Below are 20,991 nucleotides of genomic sequence, written 5' to 3'. Positions count from 1 at the left end.
GCAGAGCCACAGAGGTGATCCCTGGGGTGAATTTCCTATTTCCTATCCAATCATCAAGATTTTTCTTGAAGAGTGCTAATGAGGAGCTTTGTTTGATATAGATAGATAGTTTATTCCAGAGTATGGGAAGTCTCTGGGACAGGAATCTATCCCTCCGGCGTGTTCTGTTTATTGTGGTGACAAAGTTTAGGTCCCTAGAGCATGTAGCTCGGAGGGATTGGGATTTCTTTAAGTGGAGCATGTCCAACAGCTCTGGGTTTGACACAACTTTGTATGTTAGGCAGAGATCACCTCTGAGTAGGCGATATGCGATGGAGTAAAGCTGGAGTTATTGAGACGGTCTGGGTAGGGCATCTGTTTGAGGCCGGTAATTCTCTTTGTGAGGTATTTCTGTGGCCTTGACTTTGATTTCCATTTTCTAGTAATTGCTTTTTTGGTAGTCACCAAAATTAGACTCAGCAAGGCCTTACTATGTCTAGGCAATTCTGACTATGTATAATAACTCAAAAAATCATTTCCTTAGTTATACTAATTTGCTCGCCCAGTATTTCTGATAGAGTAGTCTGCAGTGAGTTTTTTAAGTCTGCCAACTCATTACACTCCCAAAAATATGTTCCCAGTTACCTTTCTTTCCCTTCATACCTCCAGCATTTGCTATCTAACTGAGGAAAAATTCTTTGGAGTGTATTTGAGCTATAAAAATATCTACATAAACACTTCCAAGCAAAGATCCTAAATATTCTAGACTTTGTTGCATATTTGGGAGGCATACATATATCACCCCATTGTTTCTTTGTGAATTACTTATCCAGTCTCTCTTCCCAATCTTTTCTATCCTTCTCTGATTGAGTCTTACAGTTATCATGCAATATTTTATATGTTCTACTAATTATCCATTTTTTTTAAAAGCAGCTTCTATTGTAGATTCTACTAAAAACTCTACTAGTGCTGTCTTTTTCCTAGGATTCTCATTTCTTTCTGTTTGCCTGTACTTTGATATCAAGCCTTGATAGGGAAGGCAGTCTCTAGCCTGAAGTCCAAATAGATTCTTAGCCTCTTCCCATTCTATTACCTTTCCCTGTCTAATTATTTGCTCCCAGTATCTTGGTTCCTTTTCCAGTTTTCTCCAGTAAGTTCCTGCCCCCTCTTGCCTATTGCCTGTATCCCTAATTGCAGTCATCCCTATTGGCAGAATATCCTTTCTCCATTCCCGTGTTGGCTTAGTTCTTAGAATACTTTCTGCTACTTTATGAATATAATATTCTGTATGGTTATTGCTGTTCTCCTTAAGGATCTGCATCCAAAATACCAGTCTGTCCTTGTTTCTTGACCCCCCCCCGTTTTATCATCATCACTTTGCACTTTGGATTATAGCTTTCTGCTTGTGATATGTATAGGAGGCTTAAATATGTAGCTGAAAAATATCCCTTCAAACCAGGTAATCCTAAACCACCTTGTTCCGTTGGAATGATCAACTTATCTCACTTGACTGTTGCCCTCTTCCCCTTCCAGATAAAAATCCTTCATCTCTTTATTAATTGCTATCCACATCTTCTCCATTGTTGATAAAAATATACCTGACCTTTGCATAAAACTAAAGGGACTAAACACGTTTTGGCTGCTTGTATCTTGTTATTTATAGCCATAAAACAGAGCTTCCAATTTCTCAGCTTTTGTATTATCTTTTGTTTAGTCTCTTCCCACATATCCTTTGCTGTTGTAACAGAATCCTTTTTAATCCATATTCCTAAGTACTTCTTTTTATCATGTCCTGATAAATATGGATATTGCTGAACCAAATCATGTGTGGGTACATGGTTTGCGGCTATTGCGTTTGTTTTATCTTCATTAATTTTGTTTTCTGAAGAAACTTGAAATTGTCTCAAAATGTTCCACAACACTGAAATGTCCTTTTCTGTTTTTATCAGGTATAGAATAATATCACCTGCAAATAAAGCTGGCTTTTATTGACTACCATACCAATTATATCCTTGAATTTTTTAGTCTCTTATTTTCTTTGTCAATGGTTCTAAAAAAGTAGAAGGCTTTCTTAATGACACTGGACACATGATGGTCAAAGGACAGTGAATTACCCATTAGGGTGCTAAGTCTTTAATGCCAGTGTCAGTTTTAAGAGGGTGTCATTTATTTAGTAGTTGTGTGAGACGTCGTGTTTCCCAACTGTATTAATGGTATATTTATCAGAGTTCAGCTTTAGGCTGTGATACTATTGATAGTACAAGTTTGTCTGAGAAACACCTCATGGAAGATCCAAGTGTTTTTAGAGCAAATGATGATGCTTCTCAGCTTGTAGTCATCTGCAGTCTTGGTTAACTAGAGGCCTGTAATGCCAGATTTGACAGCAGAGGAGTAGATACCAAATATGACTGGTAACAAAAAAGAGCACCGGGTCTGAAAATATAAGAATATTATCAAAGGCATAACAACAGCTGTAGACTTGAATGACATTGTAAAAATCTACCTCAAAAAGTCATTTAATTTTTTTTTAAATGAAAGATGTAATATTGGTGTCCTTTTTCTTTAAATTATTGGTGATAACAGTATGTTGGTCATGTAGTATGTTTTTTCTATGTACCAAACATCTTAAAAAATCTTGTGTGGTGGGAGGTATTCAGAAAATTGTGTGAAGGGGCAAAGCAAGCCTGAAAGTAGGGATGCACCTCCAAAAATAGGTACATCATGTAAAGGGGCAAATCAGGCTTGGAAATAAGTACATACGTCCAAAATAGGTACTATTGAAAGGTGTGGGCTATACATCTGAGTGAGAACTACATCACTGGAGTTAAGACAAGGAGAATCTGCATTGAGTAGAAAGTAGCACATTTTGTAATGATAGAGAAACTTCTGTGCATCCTGAAACTGTCACCATATGAAGCACATGCAGCAGTGCTTCTAAAGATGCATAGAGAGCATTTTAATTATCATCTGTGCTTCCTTTCATTAATGTGGATTTTGCCTTTAAAGTTGACATTGTACAGTACTCACCTGTCAAGCGTTTATATTACGTGATCGAACAGTGAAATGTTCAAACACGTAATAATCGACCCCTAAATGTCGAAACGCCATAATGTCAAACGGCAAAAAAAACCCATAAAAACACCTAAACAAACCATAAAAATGCTCTAAGCAGGGGGGCAAGCCCCCCTACACCCCCACTGCTTAAATATACCAACTCCGAGATCGCACTATATTGCAGACAATGGAAAACTTCCATGTCCGCACTGTAGAGAGATCTCCATTGAACCATTCGACATTCCGACGGTTCGACATTTAGGGGTCGATTATTACGTGTTCGAACATTTCACTGTTTGATCACGTAATATAGACCCCCTGTCAAGGCAGTTATTGCCCTGGAGTGAGATTTTGGGTATATCCTTACTTTTTATGGAGACCTTTGAGCAGTAGATGTTAGGGAGAGTACCCAAACCCATATTTAATCCAGGGTAAGGCCCAAGGGTCCTGTCATGGCTTTGCAGTTTAAAGACAAGAGATACATTTCTCTTTCATTTTGTTCCCTGGAACTCTGGAACACTGTCTGTTACTAGTGCACTAAGATAAAAGATTTACCTGTTTTCATCTGTCTTCATGTCATCCTCAGTTTGCATTGCCCAGGTGTTTCTGGGTAATAGCTCTGTGGTCATGGAGTGGATTCTTTGTCAGGCTCATTATTTCTATGATCGTGGACTGCATTCTCTGTCAACTGCATTATTTATGTGATCGTTTATTGCATTCTATGTCAGGCTCTTTACTTCTATGATCATGTTGTGCATTCTCTGTAATGCTCATTAATTCCATGATCACAGAGTACATTCTCTATCAGGCTTATTAATTCTATAATCAAGGAGTGCAGTCTCGGTTAGACTCATTAGTTCTATGATCATGGAATGCATTCTATATCAGATCCATTAGTGCTATGATCATGGAGTGCATACCCTGTGAGGATTATTAATTATATGATCATTAAGTGCATTCTGTGCCAGACGCTTTAGTTCTATGATCATAGAGTTCATTCTGTGTCAGACTCATTAGTTATGGGATCATTTAGGGCATTCCATGTCAGGATCTTTACTTATATGAACACAGAGTGCATTCTCTGTCAAGCTCATTAATTCCATGATCACAGAGTACATTCTCTGTCAGGCTTATTAATTCTATAATCAAGGAGTGCAGTCTCAGTTAGACTCATTAGTTCTATGATCATGGAATGCATATCCTGTGATGATTATTAATTATGTGATCATGAAGTGCATTCTGTGCCAGGTGCTTTAGTTCTATGATCATAGAGTTCATTCTGTGTCAGACTCATTAGTTATGGGATTAATTAGGGCATTCTATGTCAGGCTCTTTACTTCTATGAACACAGAGTGCATTCTCTGTTAGGTTCATTAGCACTGTGATCATGGAATGCATTTCCTATGAGACTCATTAGTTATGTGATCACAGAGTGCATTCTCTGTCAGGCTCAATTAGTTCCATGATCACAGAATGCATTGTCTGTCAGGCTCATTAGTTCCATGATCACAGAATGCATTCTCTTTCAGGCTCATTAGTTCCATGATCACAGAGTGCATTCTCTGTCAGGCTCATTAGTTCCATGATCACAGAATGCATTCTCTGTCAGGCTCATTAGTTCCATGATCTCAGAGTGCATTCTCTGTCAGGCTCATTAGTTCCATGATCACAGAATGCATTGTCTGTCAGGCTCATTAGTTCCATGATCACAGAATGCATTATCTTTCAGACTCATTAGTTCCATGATCACAGAATGCATTCTCTGTCATGCTCATTAGTTCCATGATCACAGAATGCATTCTCTGTCAGGCTCATTAATTCCATGATCTCAGAGTGCATTCTCTGTCAGGCTCATTAGTTCCATGATCACAGAGTGCATTCTCTGTCAGTCTCATTAGTTCCATGATCACAGAGTGCATTCTCTGTCAGGCTCATTGACCCTTTTGTCTTCAGGCTGTGCTGAGCAGCACATGCATTTCCATAACTGCCACACTACTAGAGTCAGAGAAGGAGTAATGATAATATTAATAGCTATGATTACTTAACTATGTGATATAGGAATGTCAGTGCTAATCAATACCTGCAGTTCTATGCCTTTCTGTATGTAACCGCCTTGTATGTTTTAATACTCCCAGTGGCACCTACTGTCTTTTTAATAAGAAGTATCTCCTTCTCTGTCTTTGTGCCATTCTTTCTTATTTGTTGATATAAACTCAATTCTCACAACATGCAAGCATCAGGCTCAAGGCTGTCCACTGTTTCCTGCTCTCCTCATAGGGATGAAATGTGTGGTAACATAACAGTTTCATTCCCATCTTCCTAGTTTCTTAAGTTGGGATTGGGCAGCAACATAAAATAGTTTCCACCTTCCCAGGTAGTGGGGAATGTATTGTAAGATAGCAACCTTCCCATATGTACTGGTGTCAGGGATGCACTGTAAAAGCAAGTTCTGCTGTCAGGAATTTACAGTAACATAGGAGAATCTGTTACACATTCCCAAGAACTGGTGTCTGGGATGGGCAATAACAGCAGGTTCTAGTGTTGGGAATGTACAGTAACACAAGAGTATTTATTACACATTCCCAGGAACTGGGTATGTGGGATGCAAAGTAACAACAGGTTCTGATGACATTGGTGTCTGGGATGCGCTGTAACAGCAGGTTTTGGTGTCAGGAATATACAGCAACACAGGAGTATGTGTCACATATTCCCAGGAAATGGTGTCTGGGATGTGCAATAACAGTAGGTTCTGGTGTCAGGAATACACAGCAGCACAGGAGTATGTGTCACATATTCCCAGGAACTGGTGCCTGGGATGTGCAGTAACAGCAGGTTCTGGTGTCAGGAATATATAGTAGCACAGGCATATTTGTCACACATTCCCAGGGTGTGCAGTAAGATAACAGCATGTGGCACACACTCCCAGGTAACTGAATTGATCTTTAACTTTCTGACTTTTGGATAAATATAGCTGTAGCCCATCATTGGGTAATACAGTACTACTTCTTTTTATTATTTTTCTGGATTACTTACATGTTTTTAAATGACATGCTTTATTTTACCTAGTGTTTATTTAATTAAGTAATACTTATTGCATGTGCTGTTTGGTTAAAAAACAAGTTGAAGTTGATGTCAAGAATATACTGTAATATAACAACATTTTTCCTACCTCCCAGGGTCCAAGTATCAGGAATGTGTATTAATATAGCAGTATTCGTCACACCTTCCTAGGAACCAGTGTCTGGGATGTGCAGTAACAGAGCAGTATCTGACACACCTTTTCTACTTAATGGTGTTGGGGATGTACAGTAACAGCACTACTTGTCCCACCTTCTTAGGTAGTGGCATCAGGAATATGCAGTAACATGTCAGCATCTGCCTTACCTTTGCAGGTACTAGCTTCAGAGAAGTATGCATCCTGCATGCCCACATACTGGTGTCCAGGATGTTTAATAATATAACAGTATCTTTCTCACTTTCCCACTGACTGATGTCAGGAGGAGAGCCATCTTTAGGCTGCTAGTGCTGAGTCAGAGATCCACAAAAGAACCTCCGATAGTTGGACCACAGATGGACTACATTCCATTTTGTAAGTGTGCTGGGACTAAACTGAATATAGCACTCTCCTGACCAATCTTTATTCAGTTAATATCCACATTAATTTAATAATGTCTAAGGCCCACTGTTTTCTGGCTTATATATCTAGTTGCTTAAAACAGGTCTGATGCATAAGATGCTTATTATGTCTCCTTGATAATATCGTATTATTTACCTGGGGTCTCTCCATAGGTATGCACATACAGGTTTTGGTAGATAGACATATCAGTATCCTCTACTATTAGAAATGTGTATAAACCTTAGTCTATGTAAAACTGATGCATTAAGAACTATGTATGTATTACACTGCATCTATGTGTTACTTCTCTGTTGTAATGTTTTCATATTTTGTACAATTGTCCAGTTGTAAATGTGGATCTTTTCTCCCCAGGCCTCTGCTGAAAAATTAACTGTATCCAGTTGGACTTTCCTGGTAATAAATGTAAAATAAAATGCATACATAAATAAATGAATGTTTAGCTTGATCCCTAGTTTACTAGTTTTCCATCATGTACTTAAATTCCACTTATAGCTACTAGACCAGTGGTATGAAAGTATGTAGAATAACCATGTTCTGCATTCTACTTTGCAGGTAAAAAAAGCAAGTTAATAGAAAAATGTCTTCCTGGATAATGAGCTAATGAGTTGCTCCCTCTGTTTCATCCAGGTCCAGGATAAATACCATGTCAGACTGACACATGCTGTTATATAGTAGCACCTGCTATGCTGTCATCCTATCTTCAGGTGGGAATACTCAATGCAGCCGAGAAACCAAGTGAGAGAGACAGCTAGCAGTGTGATCATTCTATGTCAGGCAGAACTGAATGACACTATGAAACGCATGCTGTATAGAGACAGAATGGCATCTAAATTTCAATCATACATTTTCTATAGTAATTGTCTAAATAACAATGTCATACTGTATGAAATGTTACAAGAGAGCAATTGTTACTCCTTTCTCATGTACCCCACATCAGTCCCTCACAGTACTCTGTCTGCTACCTGGGTTACTGGTGCAAAAGTCAGGGCTTTATTCCTCTTTGCCAAAGAGGTAGCATAAGGCAATCATATTCATTGTATTCTAGTAGGCATCCTTACTATTTCTTTGTAATACATAGGCTTTGGTGAATCACCTAGAATAAGAGTTATTCAGTGTTTTGTATCCAAAAAGATAGGTGGTGGAGAAAATCTGTGCCTGTAATGTCAATGAAATTGGATTTGGACGTATACTTTTGGTGAGATGACCACTGACTCTACACTTATTGCCTAAATTCAGTGCAATTTAACCACTTAGTGTTAATGTTTTTAATTAATAATCTACCATAGTAAGATTTGTTATCCCTGCTTTTGATTGCATGAGTTTTTGTTACCAGGCATTCTTCACCAGAGTGGCATATTCATCAAGGTATGATTCATTATCCCTGATTTTACTTACATGAATTTTTGCTGCCATACATTCTTTACCAGAGTGGTGCACTTCTGAGTTTCTGCCTTCTTTCTGTCTTCTCTAATTATTTTAAAGGTCCATAACTTACTGTGCTGCTTAATGGCTTAAAGAAGTGAGCTGCAAATTAATTATATACTTTTGATCTGAACTTTATACTTAAAGTCTCTGTTGTACTACAACTCTAAGCAAATCTCCTGACTGCAGTCACAACCTGCTGCGGCTAGTTCATTTTATCAGACAAGAAAAGAAGAAAGTAAACAACAGATCAGTGACACACCTTTTCAGCTGTCAAGCAAACACAAAGTTTATGACCTGGGTACAGCAGAAACGCATTCAGTGGAAAACTGGCTGGAAGTAATGTCTGATAGTAGTTCACCAAGTCTCTGCTTTTTAAGTCTTAAAAAACACATAGGACAGAGGAAACTGAAGAAGAATAAGACATAGCCCTGAAAAAATCATGCCCATTGTACCATATTTGCCTTTTATCTATTAATCTACATTGCCTTGTTGCTGTTTTGTGTGCTTTCAGGTATTGGGTGATCTTTATGACTAGGTGTGTTATATGTAAGCTTAAAATATTAAAATGCAATTTTGCTATGCAACATTAAAATAGATTTTGGACATCAGTTACATCTGTGGGTCTTTTTTTAATATATTACAGCAGAACATAGTAGAACAGTAGTCTAAAACCACATTGGCTACTTCATGAAATGAAAATAATGGATCCCTCTTTCTATGGATGTATATTTCATTTTATGGTTCTTAAGCATGTATTTTCATGAGTAATGAAGAACAGCTATGGGTAACATGACAAAGCTTAGAGCACCTGCTTATGGTAAGCCTTTGGGAAAACAGTTTACTGACATCATACTCCAGCTGTAGAGCTACCTGGAAGTGGGACCTGAAAGAAAACATGATGCTAACTGGAGTATGACAGCTAGATACTTGCTGTTAAAATGCATTCGCTCTGTAATTTGATTTTTTAATGTTTGTTTTAACTCAAGACTCTGCATTCAGAGTGTTACATATAGCTTGAGAGCATTGTGTGCCAAGGAACTGTCTGCTTATAAGCATACTGAATGCTCTTTCTGCACCCACCAAAATACTTTGTACACAGCATTGCACTAGATATTTAAGAAAGACAGTCAGAACTGCAAGATACGTATGCATTACTTAACCAAGAATTTTGGTGTCTTGCTCACAGGGATAAGCATGATGCATACATATACTACTCTGTGTTCATGCACCACTTTTTTTCTCTTTTTCTTTTTAACCTAGAAGCAAAATAAACTTAACATTTTAACAGCAGACCCATCATTTAATTTTGCATGTTTCATTATATATGTCCAAGATACACATACCATCTAGCTGGGGTTTGACTTTACTGTTTTTGAATTATCATCCTTAAACCCTGGGTACTGTCATGCTGAAACACTTTACATTTTCGTATTACTGTTAGTTATAATTTTGGATAGCCATTTCAATAGCAGTTATAATATTCCTGTAATTATGCATGCACTTCTTTCTCTCATACTTCCAGTTTGTGTTGAAGGCTTCCTCTGGCTCTCTGACAATCATCTCTGTAGCTACAAAAAGCTGTAATAGTGACCCAAGCAGGCCTTGTAGGGTGTGCCTTTTGTCATAGACACTGCTAGAGTAACATCTTAGTTACTCAGAGAGGTGGAATGAATTCATTTATCCATCTCCTTTTGGACAGAGGTCTGGTCTGTCAGCCCTCATTCTGCAGGAGACTATTCTGTAATCTCCCTCTGGACATGTTCTTCTTTATCCATCCATGTACATTTAAAGATCTTGTCGGACATCTATCATATAGTACAATATTGGATGGCACCTTTTTCACCATGAGTTTAGTGGGCAGGCAGCCATCACTTCCATATATCATGATTTCATTCATCTGATAGATCTTCTCAACTTATTTTTTACCAAATTATTCTAAACCAGGCTGTGCTTAGTACATCTTAGCTGGTTTACACCTTCTTCATGTCCCATTTCTACTATATATATATATATATATATATATATATATATATATATATATATATATTACAAGCTCGGTTTCTGAAACAGTTTGAGTCAGCAATTTAACGCACATCTAATAACTATTTCAGATCATGTGTCAATAATTACTAAGATAAAAATGCAGGGTAGTGAAGTAAAGATGAGAAACTGGTGCTTCCCTACCTACTTACCTACTTGTCAAAGGAATTTAAGGAATGGGTGATGGAAATTATTTGGGAGTTATTAGGGAAGATAGAAAACTCTCCAGAAGTTATATGTAGTGAGGGGGATAAAATGAAAGTGGAGGGTTGAAATAAATGAAAAAAACATGGTTAAGAACTAACAAGAATTATTTGGGGGCATGGCAAATGTTAAATTATTATAGAATAATTGGAATCTGACAGATCAAGAATAGGTGCAACCGCAGAGCTAAATAGAAGCTAAGGGAGTATCTGGATAATATGCATGAGTTTAGAAATATTGTTGTTAAGCAACTGCTTTTTGACAACTCCAGAGCATAAACACTTTTGGCTCAATTACTTAAGCAATAGAAAGTAGAAAGAGTTCTTGCTAAATTTAGGGAGCTTATAAAAAGAAAAAATAACTAGAGATCCTGTAGAAGTATTAGAGATGTTTTGGGAATTTTATGAAAATTTATATAAAACAGAAAAGTGGGGAAATCAAGAAAAAGCACAATTAGAATTTTTTATGTAAGACTTAAATATGCCAAGGCTGGAGGTAGATGAGGCTCAATTATTAACAGTTAAGATAGGAGAAGATGAAATAAAAATGGTGATGTATAACCAATCTGCAGGACTGTCTCCAGGAATAGATGGTATTCTGGTGGAAGTTTAGAAGCTAGGAGGGAAGAACGTGATAAAGATCTGGATGGTTTTGTTTAAAAGTATTTTAAAAGGAAAGGAAGCACCAACATCCTGGAAAAAAAGCTGTGGTGGGAAAAGACCCATCAGATCCAGCTTCATATAGGCCTATTCCAATTTTAAACCATGATTATAAAGTGTTTATGCCTCTAACAGCTAAAAGAATGGCAACGGTGTTGCCATATTTGAAAGATATGGATCAATGTGGTTTTGTGGAGGGGGTGCAAACATTTGACAGCATTAATAGAACAATGATGATACAGAGAGAAGTAGAATGTTAGAAAATACAGCAGTTGGTGGGTCTTGATGCAGAGAAAGCATTCAACAGAGTAAGCTGGGATATTATGAGGTGGGCAGTGGAAGCATTTGCCTTTCCTGACTCAATAATAAGGTTAATTAGGAGGATATGTGAGGGACTGGAGGCAAAAAATCAAAGTGGGAAGGTTCCTCTATGATAAGTTGTATCTGAGCAAGAAACCAGGTAGAGTGTCCTCTTTCCCCTTTGTTATTTGTATTATATTTAAAACCACTGGCAAAGAAAATGAGAGAAATTCAAAAGTTGGCATTATTTGCAGATGATATTATTTTTTATCTGCTAAAACCAGAAAATTACATCTGAGACAGTTCTGTTTTTTTCAGGATATAAAATGAATGAAGATAAAACAAAGGCTATAGCTGTAAACTATGTACCCACGCATTAATTGGTTCAGCAATACCCATATTTATGGAGGCATGATAAAGTATTTTGGATTATGGGTTAAAAGGACGTTGTTGTGGCAGCTAAGGATATGTGGGAAGAGACTAAACAAACTGAGAAACCTGACAGCTCTTGCCTGTGGATATGGAAAACAAGTTACAGGCAGTAAAATGTTTTTAGTCCCTTTAGTTGTATACAAAGATCAGATATATTTTTATCAATTAGGAGATAAATTGTGGATAGCAATTAATAAAGAGTGTAGGATTTTATCTGGGAGGGGAAGAGGGTAACTATCAAGTAGGGTAAGTTGACCCTCCCAATAGAAGAAGGTGGTTTAGGATTATCTGATTTGAAGCGATATTTTAGAGCTACACAGTTAAGGCTCTTGTACATAACACAAGCTGAAAGCTATAATTAAAAGTGGAAAATGATGCCGATGGAGAGTGTATGTGGGGGGGGGGGATTCAAGAAAATAAGGAAAGAGTGAGATTTTAGATACGTATTCTTAAGGAAAATAACAATAGTCATACAGAATGTTATATTTGTAAAGCTGCAGAAAGTATACTAAGAACTAAGCCAACACAGGAATTGTGAAAAGAGGTTCTGCCAATAGGGAAGACTGCAACCAGGGGTAAAGAGAACAGGCAAAAGGAGACTGGAATTTACTGGAGGAAGCTTTCAAAGGGACCATGGTACTGTGAGCAAATAATTAGTCAGGAAAAGGTAATACAATGGGAAGAGGCATTTGGACCGCAGGCTAGAAATTGCCTTCCCTATCAGGGATTGATATCAGAGTATAGGCAAAGAGAAAGGGATAGGGGATCCTAAGTGAAAGACCAGCACTGGTTGAGTATTTAGTTCAATATAGAAAATAATCTGTTGTTAAAAAGGGATAATTAATAGGGCATATAAAATATTGCACAATAACTATAAGAATCAATCAGAGGAGGTCAGAAAAAATTGGGAAGAGAGATTAGGTAAGCAATTCACAAAGAAACAATAGGAGAGTGTATGTATGGCTCCCAAAGGTTATAATTTTTGTTTGGAAGTGTTTGTATAGGTACTTTTATATCCGAAGCAAACTTCAAAGAATTTTTCCTCAGATAGAGGTATAATGGGGAAGAACAAAATACCTGGGAGCATATGTTTTCAGAATGTAATGAATTGGTGGATTTTAAATATTCCCTGCAGAGTACTCTGTCAGAAACATTAGTTGAGTAAATGGGTATAAACTAAGGAAATTATTTTTTGAGCTGGGATACAGGATCTGAATTGCCTAGACATAGTAAGGCCTTGTTAAATTTAATTCTGATAGCTGTGAAAAAAACAATTGCTAGAAAATGGAATCAAAGTCGAAATCAACCATACTTGAAGTAGTAAGTATTGTAACGTAGATAATAGAACTGGAAGTGGGATCTTTAGAAAAGGGTAGGAGTAAATTATATAGAAAAAATATGGAAGTTATGGGAACAATACATGCATAAAAATGATTTGGAGGAGGAATGAGGTGTAAGAGGAGGCAGGAATTGAACAATTTTTGTAATATTGGATTTATTATATTGTCTAGAACAATATATGTTATGTATAATGTTCATAAATATGAACTTGTTAATATGGTTTGATTATTTTTATATAAATGTAAGTTGGCCTGTGTCAGAAGTGAAAATTCAACAAAGGTTTTCAAAAAAAAAAAAAAAAAGAAAGAAAGAAAACCTCAGTGTATAAACCTGTAGAATGAATGGCGTAGACATGTGCTGCCTTTGTTATAACTTAGTAACTTTATTCAGATTTCCTGAGTTTTACTAGGGCTGAAAGTTATGAACTGAATTTATGAATGAGTGATGTTGCTGAGTTGTATTGCTAACACCTCTTGTCTATGACTTCACAAAATTCATTCATAAACCTCGTAGATCTCTCAAATGGAGGTGGTGGGGCTGGCTTCTGCTATTCAACAATGCAGAAGAAAGGTTGCTGCACTGAGACAAACTGTATCAATCTTTGCAACAGTATCATAGGCCTATTTAGACATGGGAGGCCAGGAACTAAAATTCTGTCAGCACATGTGTTAATCTAGCCCTGCTTTGACAGTCACATGTGCAATCTTCTCTAGTTGTAAATGTACTGTATAACAAGTTATTGCCTCATGTCTATCCGGTTTGTGAATAATACTTGGTTATTCTTTGTTTCTCTTATGATAGCTTCATAACATAAACTTTGAACAAGTTTAAACTGCTTTATTACCTGTTTTTTGCATTGTACATTATCTGCACTTAAATTACAGTTGGTTGAAAGTTTGTTTGCTAAATTTAACTGTTGAGGCTGCCCACTAAAGTGCGCTAGCCTGTGTAATTGATTTATTACTGTTTCCTGCATTTCTGTGTACTTTCTAACTCAAAAAACAAAAAAAAACCAAAAAAAAATATCCTTGTTTTCCCGCCTTTTCTCGACTAGTTTAGACCAGTATACAGGCTTTGCTGTATTCTGGACTGTGGTGTAGTTCCTGTGTTGTCCATTGTCTTACTTGGATAGAAGGAAGTTTCTTTGCTCACCAGTGGGAGTGTGGAGCCTTGAGCAGCCTACCTGTCCCTGAAGGAGTGACCTCAGCACAAGAGCTTGTAGTAATTGGTCGTTTTGGACAATTTCTAGCTCTTTTGAAGTTCCCTGTTTAAAATCCACCTCTGAGCGTTTTTTCTGGCTATACTACTCAGAAACAGCTCCTCATGGTCCTGCAGAGTGGTGCTAGCAGCAGAGAACTGAGAAAAGTGACTACTTTCCTGATCTAAGTATTTTTTTGCTGTTTTACCTAAGCGACCTTCTTTTTCCCCCTTTGAACAAGTTTAAACTGCTTTATTACCTGTTTTTTGCATTGTACATTATCTGCACTTAAGTTACAGTTGGTCAAAAGTTTGTTTGTTAAATTTAACTGTTGAGGCTGCCCACTAAAGTGCGCTAGCCTGTGTAATTGATTTATTACTGTTTCCTGCATTTCTGTATACTTTCTAACTCAAAAAACAAAAAAGAAAACAAAAAAATATCCTTGTTTTCCCGCATTTTCTCGACTAGTTTAGACCAGTATACAGGCTTTGCTGTATTCTGGACTGTGGTGTAGTTCCTGTGTTGTCCATTGCCTTACTTGGATAGAAGGAAGTTTCTTTGCTCACCAGTGGGAGTGGGGAGCCTTGAGCAGCCTACCTGTCCCTGAAGGAGTGACCTCAGCACAAGAGCTTGTAGTAATTGGTCGTTTTGGATCATTTGTAGCTCTTTTGAAGTTCCCTGTTTAAAATCCATGTTTGCGTGGCTTTGCGCGATTGTGAGCATAGTGCAGTGCCGGTTAAACAGGCTTAAACTATTCCTGGCTCCGCCAAGTCTGCACTTCAGTTTTTCCCTTAAGAAAGCTCTACTTTCAACAAAATCAGTCTATTCGCTATATTATAAGCCTAGCACTTGCTCCTAAAACCTTTCTTTCAAGTGAAGCACCCTTAAACTAAAGTAAGCACTACATCCACCTACAACCCATGTTAATACCCACTTCCCTTCAAAGTCCTCTCTGACCCAGTTTCGGCATGTCGAGTGGTATATTACTGATGTCCTCTCCAGTTCAGCTGGTTAATCTGGGAATCCTAAGACAATGTTACAATTGTCTCATGTACACAGACAACCCTCTCCTCCTCCCAACAAACACAAACATATGTGAGAGATGCAACTATATAGCCAAACTGGAGGTTGAACTCTCTCATCTCAGGACTAGCAAGACCAGACATGAGGAGAAGGTAACCACACACACAACAAACCCAGTCTCACATAGACCAACCACAACTGCAAACCAAACACATAAAAACACAAAGACATACTCGGAGGCTCTAATAAAAAACTTACCAAAACAACAGAGGCTCCCTAAGCAGACATCCAAGAAACCACCACCTCAAAACACAGCACATGCAACACATAGTTCACTAAGTCAGTGTGCCAAACAATCACAGCCCTTAAGGCGAAACACCATGCCTGATACACTAGTAATAGGTGACTCTATAGTCAGACACACTGACGTTCCGCTTACCAGGCTGAACAAGGAGAGGGTAATGGTGAGCTGCCTGTCGGGTGCTAGGATCAGCCACATAACACAAGCCCTCAGGTCACTCCAAAGCAAGTACAAATATGACTCCATTATTGTCCATGCCGGCGTGAATGACCTGAGATGTACCTCCTTGGACTACATGAAAAGAGACATAGAGGAGCTCTCTAATTATGTAGCCCAGGCCGGTATGATCCTGACCCTGAGCAGCATCTTGCCCTCTCCAAGAATGATGCCACAATACAAAGACAAGATGATCAGCTTTAATAATTGGCTCAATTACTGGTGTCATTCTAGGGGGATCCAATGTCTGTCTGCTTGGGATGACATGCTGGACAAGCCACGCTGCTTCGCAAGGGATGGCTTGCACCTGTCACCACTGGGCTTCCAGATATTGGCTAAGGCTCTTGCCACCCCCATAGTGCCTTTTTTAGGCAAGGCTCAAAAGACAAACCCACCACCTTAGAAAACAAAAAGGAAAAAACTAAGGGTAATGCTGCTCAATGCCAGAAGTCTAAATCTCAAGATGCAGGCTCTCGAAGCACTCCTCAGTATGGAGAGCATCGATGTCTGTGCAGTAACTGAAACCTGGTTCAAGGCTCCTGAGAGCACCCCAGCCCTACCAGGTTATACCTCGTATCATGCATTTCGGCCCCAAAACTTGGGCCGAACCACAAAGGGAGGGGGTGTGTCCATATTCATTAAAGACACCCACACCTCCAGGTTAGTGGCAACACATGAAGCATCGGAGACCATCCATGTGCAACTAACCATAGGCAAAACTGCTATACAACTTGTAGCATGCTACAGACCACCCTCTCAATCTCAGGAACTCCATTCAGCCTTCCTGAAGACACTGGAGGATATGAATGTCTCACCAAATACCATCATATTGGGAGACGTCAACTACCCAAACATAGACTGGGTGCATTATTCAAGCCCTAACACCCTAGCCCAAAGGTTCCTGGAATTCATCAACTCAAATGTGATGGTACAACTAGTCACCTCCCCCACAAGGGGAGATAATATACTTGACCTGATCATCACAAACATGGGGACAAAATGCTCAACACCAGAAATATACCCCTCACTAGTGAGATCAGACCACAAACTATTGACCCTAGATATTCATATCCCACCTCCACCCCCAGCACAAAAGACCACAGTTAGAAACTTCTCAAAAGCCGACTTTACACTCCTTAAGACTGAAATGGTATCCTTCAAGCCTCCTGGGCCAGTGGAAACCACATCCCACACTGCTGAATCCTTCACAAATGCTTTCTACGGACATCTCCAAGAATGCATGGATCATGCAATCCCAAATAAAACCAAGACCCTTTCCACCAAAGGCAGGCGTCCTATCTGGTGGACCCCAGCCATAAACAAACTTTATAACAAGAGAAGGAAGCTACTGCAAGACAGAGCAAAATCCCATAAAGGGAAGGCATCTCTGATCAGCACTAGCAAAAAACTACGTTCGCTCATAAAATCATCCAAGGCCAACTTTGAGAGAAAAATCGCTAAGGACACTAAGGATAACCACAAGGCCTTCTTCAGCTATGTTAGAAACCTGGGCGGAAACCCTCAGATATGCTCAAAGCTAGTTCATAACGGCAATAAATACACTGAACCCACAGATATTGCCAACATACTGGCAGACAGGTTCAGTGCAAATTTCTCCCCTCCCTCACCCCCAAAAGATGAAATATTTAACCAGCTGAATGCAACCTCCCTGACATCTCAGATGTCCAGGTGAGAGCTGCTCTCAGCAAAGCTAAAAATACAGCATCAATGGGACCTGACGGTGTCCCGGGTTGCGTGCTACGTGAACTCCGAGCTAAACCCACACATAAGAATGCTGTTTAATCTTAGCCTTACTTCAGGATATGTACCTGAACACTGGCGTACAGCAACAGTGGTCCCACTCTACAAAGGAGGCACCTCTACAGACCCTGGAAACTACCGCCCCATAAGCTTAACCAGCCTGTTCTGCAAAGCTATGGAAAGGATCATTATGGAACTCATAAACAAAGACATCGGGACCTACAGACAATTGACACTACCCAGTTCGGCTTTGTAAAAAGGCAAATCCTGCCTTTTGAACCTGGTGGACTTTTTTGAAACAGTCACTAGAGCCATCGATGAGGGCAAAGCAGTTCATACAGCCTACCTGGACCTGGCAAAGGCCTTCGACACAATACCCCACTCAGGCATCATAGACAAGCTCAACAGCTTAAATGTAAACCCGTATGTCACAAGATGGGTTGCAAACTGGCTTAAGGACAGAACCCACAAGGTCAGAATAGCTGGAGCTATGTCAGATTCTAAGCCAGTCACAAGTGGAGTCCCACAGGGCTCTGTCTTGGGACCCCTCTTGTTCGGCATTTATTTCTCAGATGTGCAGGCAAACATAGGGGGGTTGTGGCTGACAAAGTTCGCAGATGACTGCAAAATAGGCGCCATAGTCGATAAACCAGCTGACACATGCATCCTTCAGAAGGGCCTTACAGAAACAGATGACTGGTGCCAGAGTCATGACCTCAAACTAAATGCCAAAAAATGTATAGTCATCCCCTTTGGGAAAAACAAAGTACCCACAAATTACCACATAGGTGGTAATCCATTAAGTACAGAAAAAGTAATCAGAGACCTGGGGGACCCAAGTTGACAGTGACCTCTCATTTGACACCCATGTCACCAAAGTGGTTAGAAAGACCTTCTACCTTGCCCACCTTATTATGAAGGGATTCACATCCAGATCAAAGGATGTCATTGTACCCCTATATTCCTCCCTTATCAGGCCTATGATTGAGTACAATGCCCCACTTGGTATGTACCTCACCCAGCACCTGCAGCAGCTGGAGAGACCCCAAAAGTACCTCACCAAGAGGATCAAGGGTCTCCAACATATGTCATATGCTGCCAGACTAAAGAAGCTCCAGCTCTATTCAGTAGCATACCGCCTGCTCAGAGGTGATCTGTGCCTGACGTACAAGGCCATGTCCAATCCGGAATTAATGGACATGCTCCACCTCAAAAAATCCAAATCCATCAGAGCCATGAGAGCCAAAGATCTAAACCTCAGCACAAATATGAATAGGACATGTTGGAGGGACAGATTCATAACCCAGAGGCTTCCCGCACTCTGGAACAGGATCCCGGTCCATGTTAGGCAGAGCCCCTCACTGACTCTCTTCAAGAGAAATCTTGACGAGTGGATGGGTGATCGTAGGTTTACCCCAGGGGGTCATCTCTGTGTCACTACTAGACAGAGGCACAGTAAACTAAATTTATTTTGTACACTTTTGTATCATTACATGGGGTGGCGAAAGCCACGTACACTATGGCTAAGCTTATAAATGCCCTAGGGCAGATAGCCTAGTACTATACTATGAAACTATGAAACTATTTGTCATGGGTATAGATGATGTACAGCACATATCCATTGGAACCATGGCTGTTGGTTTTTCAGACTTTTCATATGACATTTTTGACAGTTTGCCAGCGTTACCATGTTTTTCTCATTTGTTTATTCTCAGTATAATATGAATGCCTGCAGGAATGAAGATTAATGTACATTATATCTAATTATTATAGGTAGTCCTTTTCTTATGATGAATATTGGGGAGCTTGGTTGGTAATTTATAAACGGGATGAACTTTTTCACATTGGTATTGGCTAAATTTCTTTACTCTCAAGACAAGGCTAAGGGCCTTTATAGCTCTCTCTGGACATGACCTTGAAGTGAATGTACTTTGTACTGTACTGGAGCTTATGCAACAGAACAGTGCCTCTTCCATAAGATGAAGCATCACATGCTAGTGTAATAGGCAGAACAGATCATGACATGTAAGCACTTCATCTTACATGATGTCATTGTATCCTTGAAAGAATGGTCATAATACAATCCATTTCCATTCAGACTGTTTCTGTTACACTGTTTTATTGGGTATAATACCATTAAGATATTCATTCCAAACTTGTAGTAATTTATGAATGACCCTACTTTTGACTTCATCTACATTAGATCTTGAAACCTTAAGTGCATTAAGCACAGCCTTTCTTGTGTAATGCTTATTCTACTATGGTCAATCATGGACTCATAATACAAGATTGTGTATGTGAGAAATTCATAATTGTCTTTCTTGGACACTTTGAATTTCTTCCAAGTTGTCAAGATAATCATCATTCTTCTTTGTTAGCAAGATAGCATCTAGATATTATGTATTTTGAATTCCTTATATCTTGGAATACCTGGCCCACTGCATGTTTTCAAATAGCAGGAGCAGACACCTTTCTGAAAATCAGTTGGTAATCCTTATGCAGAGCTTTATGGGTATTAATGGTAAGAAGTTTATTGCATGACTCACTCTTCTTTTTCTATTAGTAAGCATGCACGAGCCAGGCCAGTTTTCATGTCTTGCCCCTTCCAATTTAATGGTGAACTGATATCTTCACTTTTGGGCATGGTACTGGTCTAAAGGTCAGAGTTATGAACATCCCCCTGCTGTCCCTTTCTTAAGCATTGGTACTAATAGTAGAACCCATTCAACATGCTTTACTTTAGACGATGTCTGGCCTGTGAGGAATGTATTTTAATGTTATAAAATTGTTCAGTAAGCGTATTTCTTTCTCAGTATGTGTGAGATCATATTATGAATAGTATTTTAGGCATTTTTTACCAAACAAAAGCTTTATTAACATATCAGAGACACATTAATAAGTTCAACATAATAAAATAAAAAAGTAAATAAATAAATGAAAATCCTACAAAATTATCTCCAACTACATTCATACTCATTTGCTTTACCATAATTCCAGTAGACTTTTATTAATCAATTTCTCACCATCTTTTTTCAAATAAGGAGTGTTTATTTATTTATTTTATTTATTTATTTATATTTGTTGACTGGGAGTGTCCGACTGGACGTAGGTCCATTTTCAGCGGAGGCCTGGGGAGAAAAGCTCCACAGTTAAAATAAACAAATAGTAGTTACATTGGATTACATAGTGATTAACAATTTACATAGCAATTACTTACAACATATTTACAGATGAAGAACATAGTACATCAGTAGACAACTAGAATCTTTATCTGTGAAGTGTATAACAGACATTAACAAATGTTACAAGATGAAGAAGCTCCTGCTGTATAATAAGTACTGGCTTATGAGCATCTGAGCTTGCTATAATCAAGGTAGTTAGTGGAGTGGAAAGAAAGGTAGTGGTTGGATGGGGTGGGTGA

General features: G+C 38.8%; 1 protein-coding gene across 2 annotated transcripts in view; it reads left to right on the top strand.

Annotated features, from left to right (window-relative positions):
- CD93 (CD93 molecule) overlaps positions 1-8,703 on the top strand; it is a 193,163-nt gene extending 184,460 nt beyond the window's left edge. For both annotated transcript variants that reach the window (XM_044057012.1, XR_006362845.1), the window contains one exon: positions 7,298-8,703. In XM_044057012.1, coding sequence (XP_043912947.1) covers positions 7,298-7,308 — 11 coding nt within the window. In that variant the 3' untranslated portion in view covers positions 7,309-8,703. The remainder of the gene's footprint in view (positions 1-7,297) is intronic.
- Positions 8,704-20,991: the final 12,288 nt, after the last annotated feature.

The sequence above is a fragment of the Protopterus annectens genome, chromosome 1.part2 (assembly GCF_019279795.1).
Source record: "Protopterus annectens isolate FY-2018-M chromosome 1.part2, PAN1.0, whole genome shotgun sequence".
In the NCBI taxonomy this organism is placed as follows: domain Eukaryota; kingdom Metazoa; phylum Chordata; order Ceratodontiformes; family Protopteridae; genus Protopterus; species Protopterus annectens.
The sequence above is the reverse complement of the archived record's forward strand: the minus strand, read 5'-3'. Positions and strand labels throughout refer to the sequence as shown.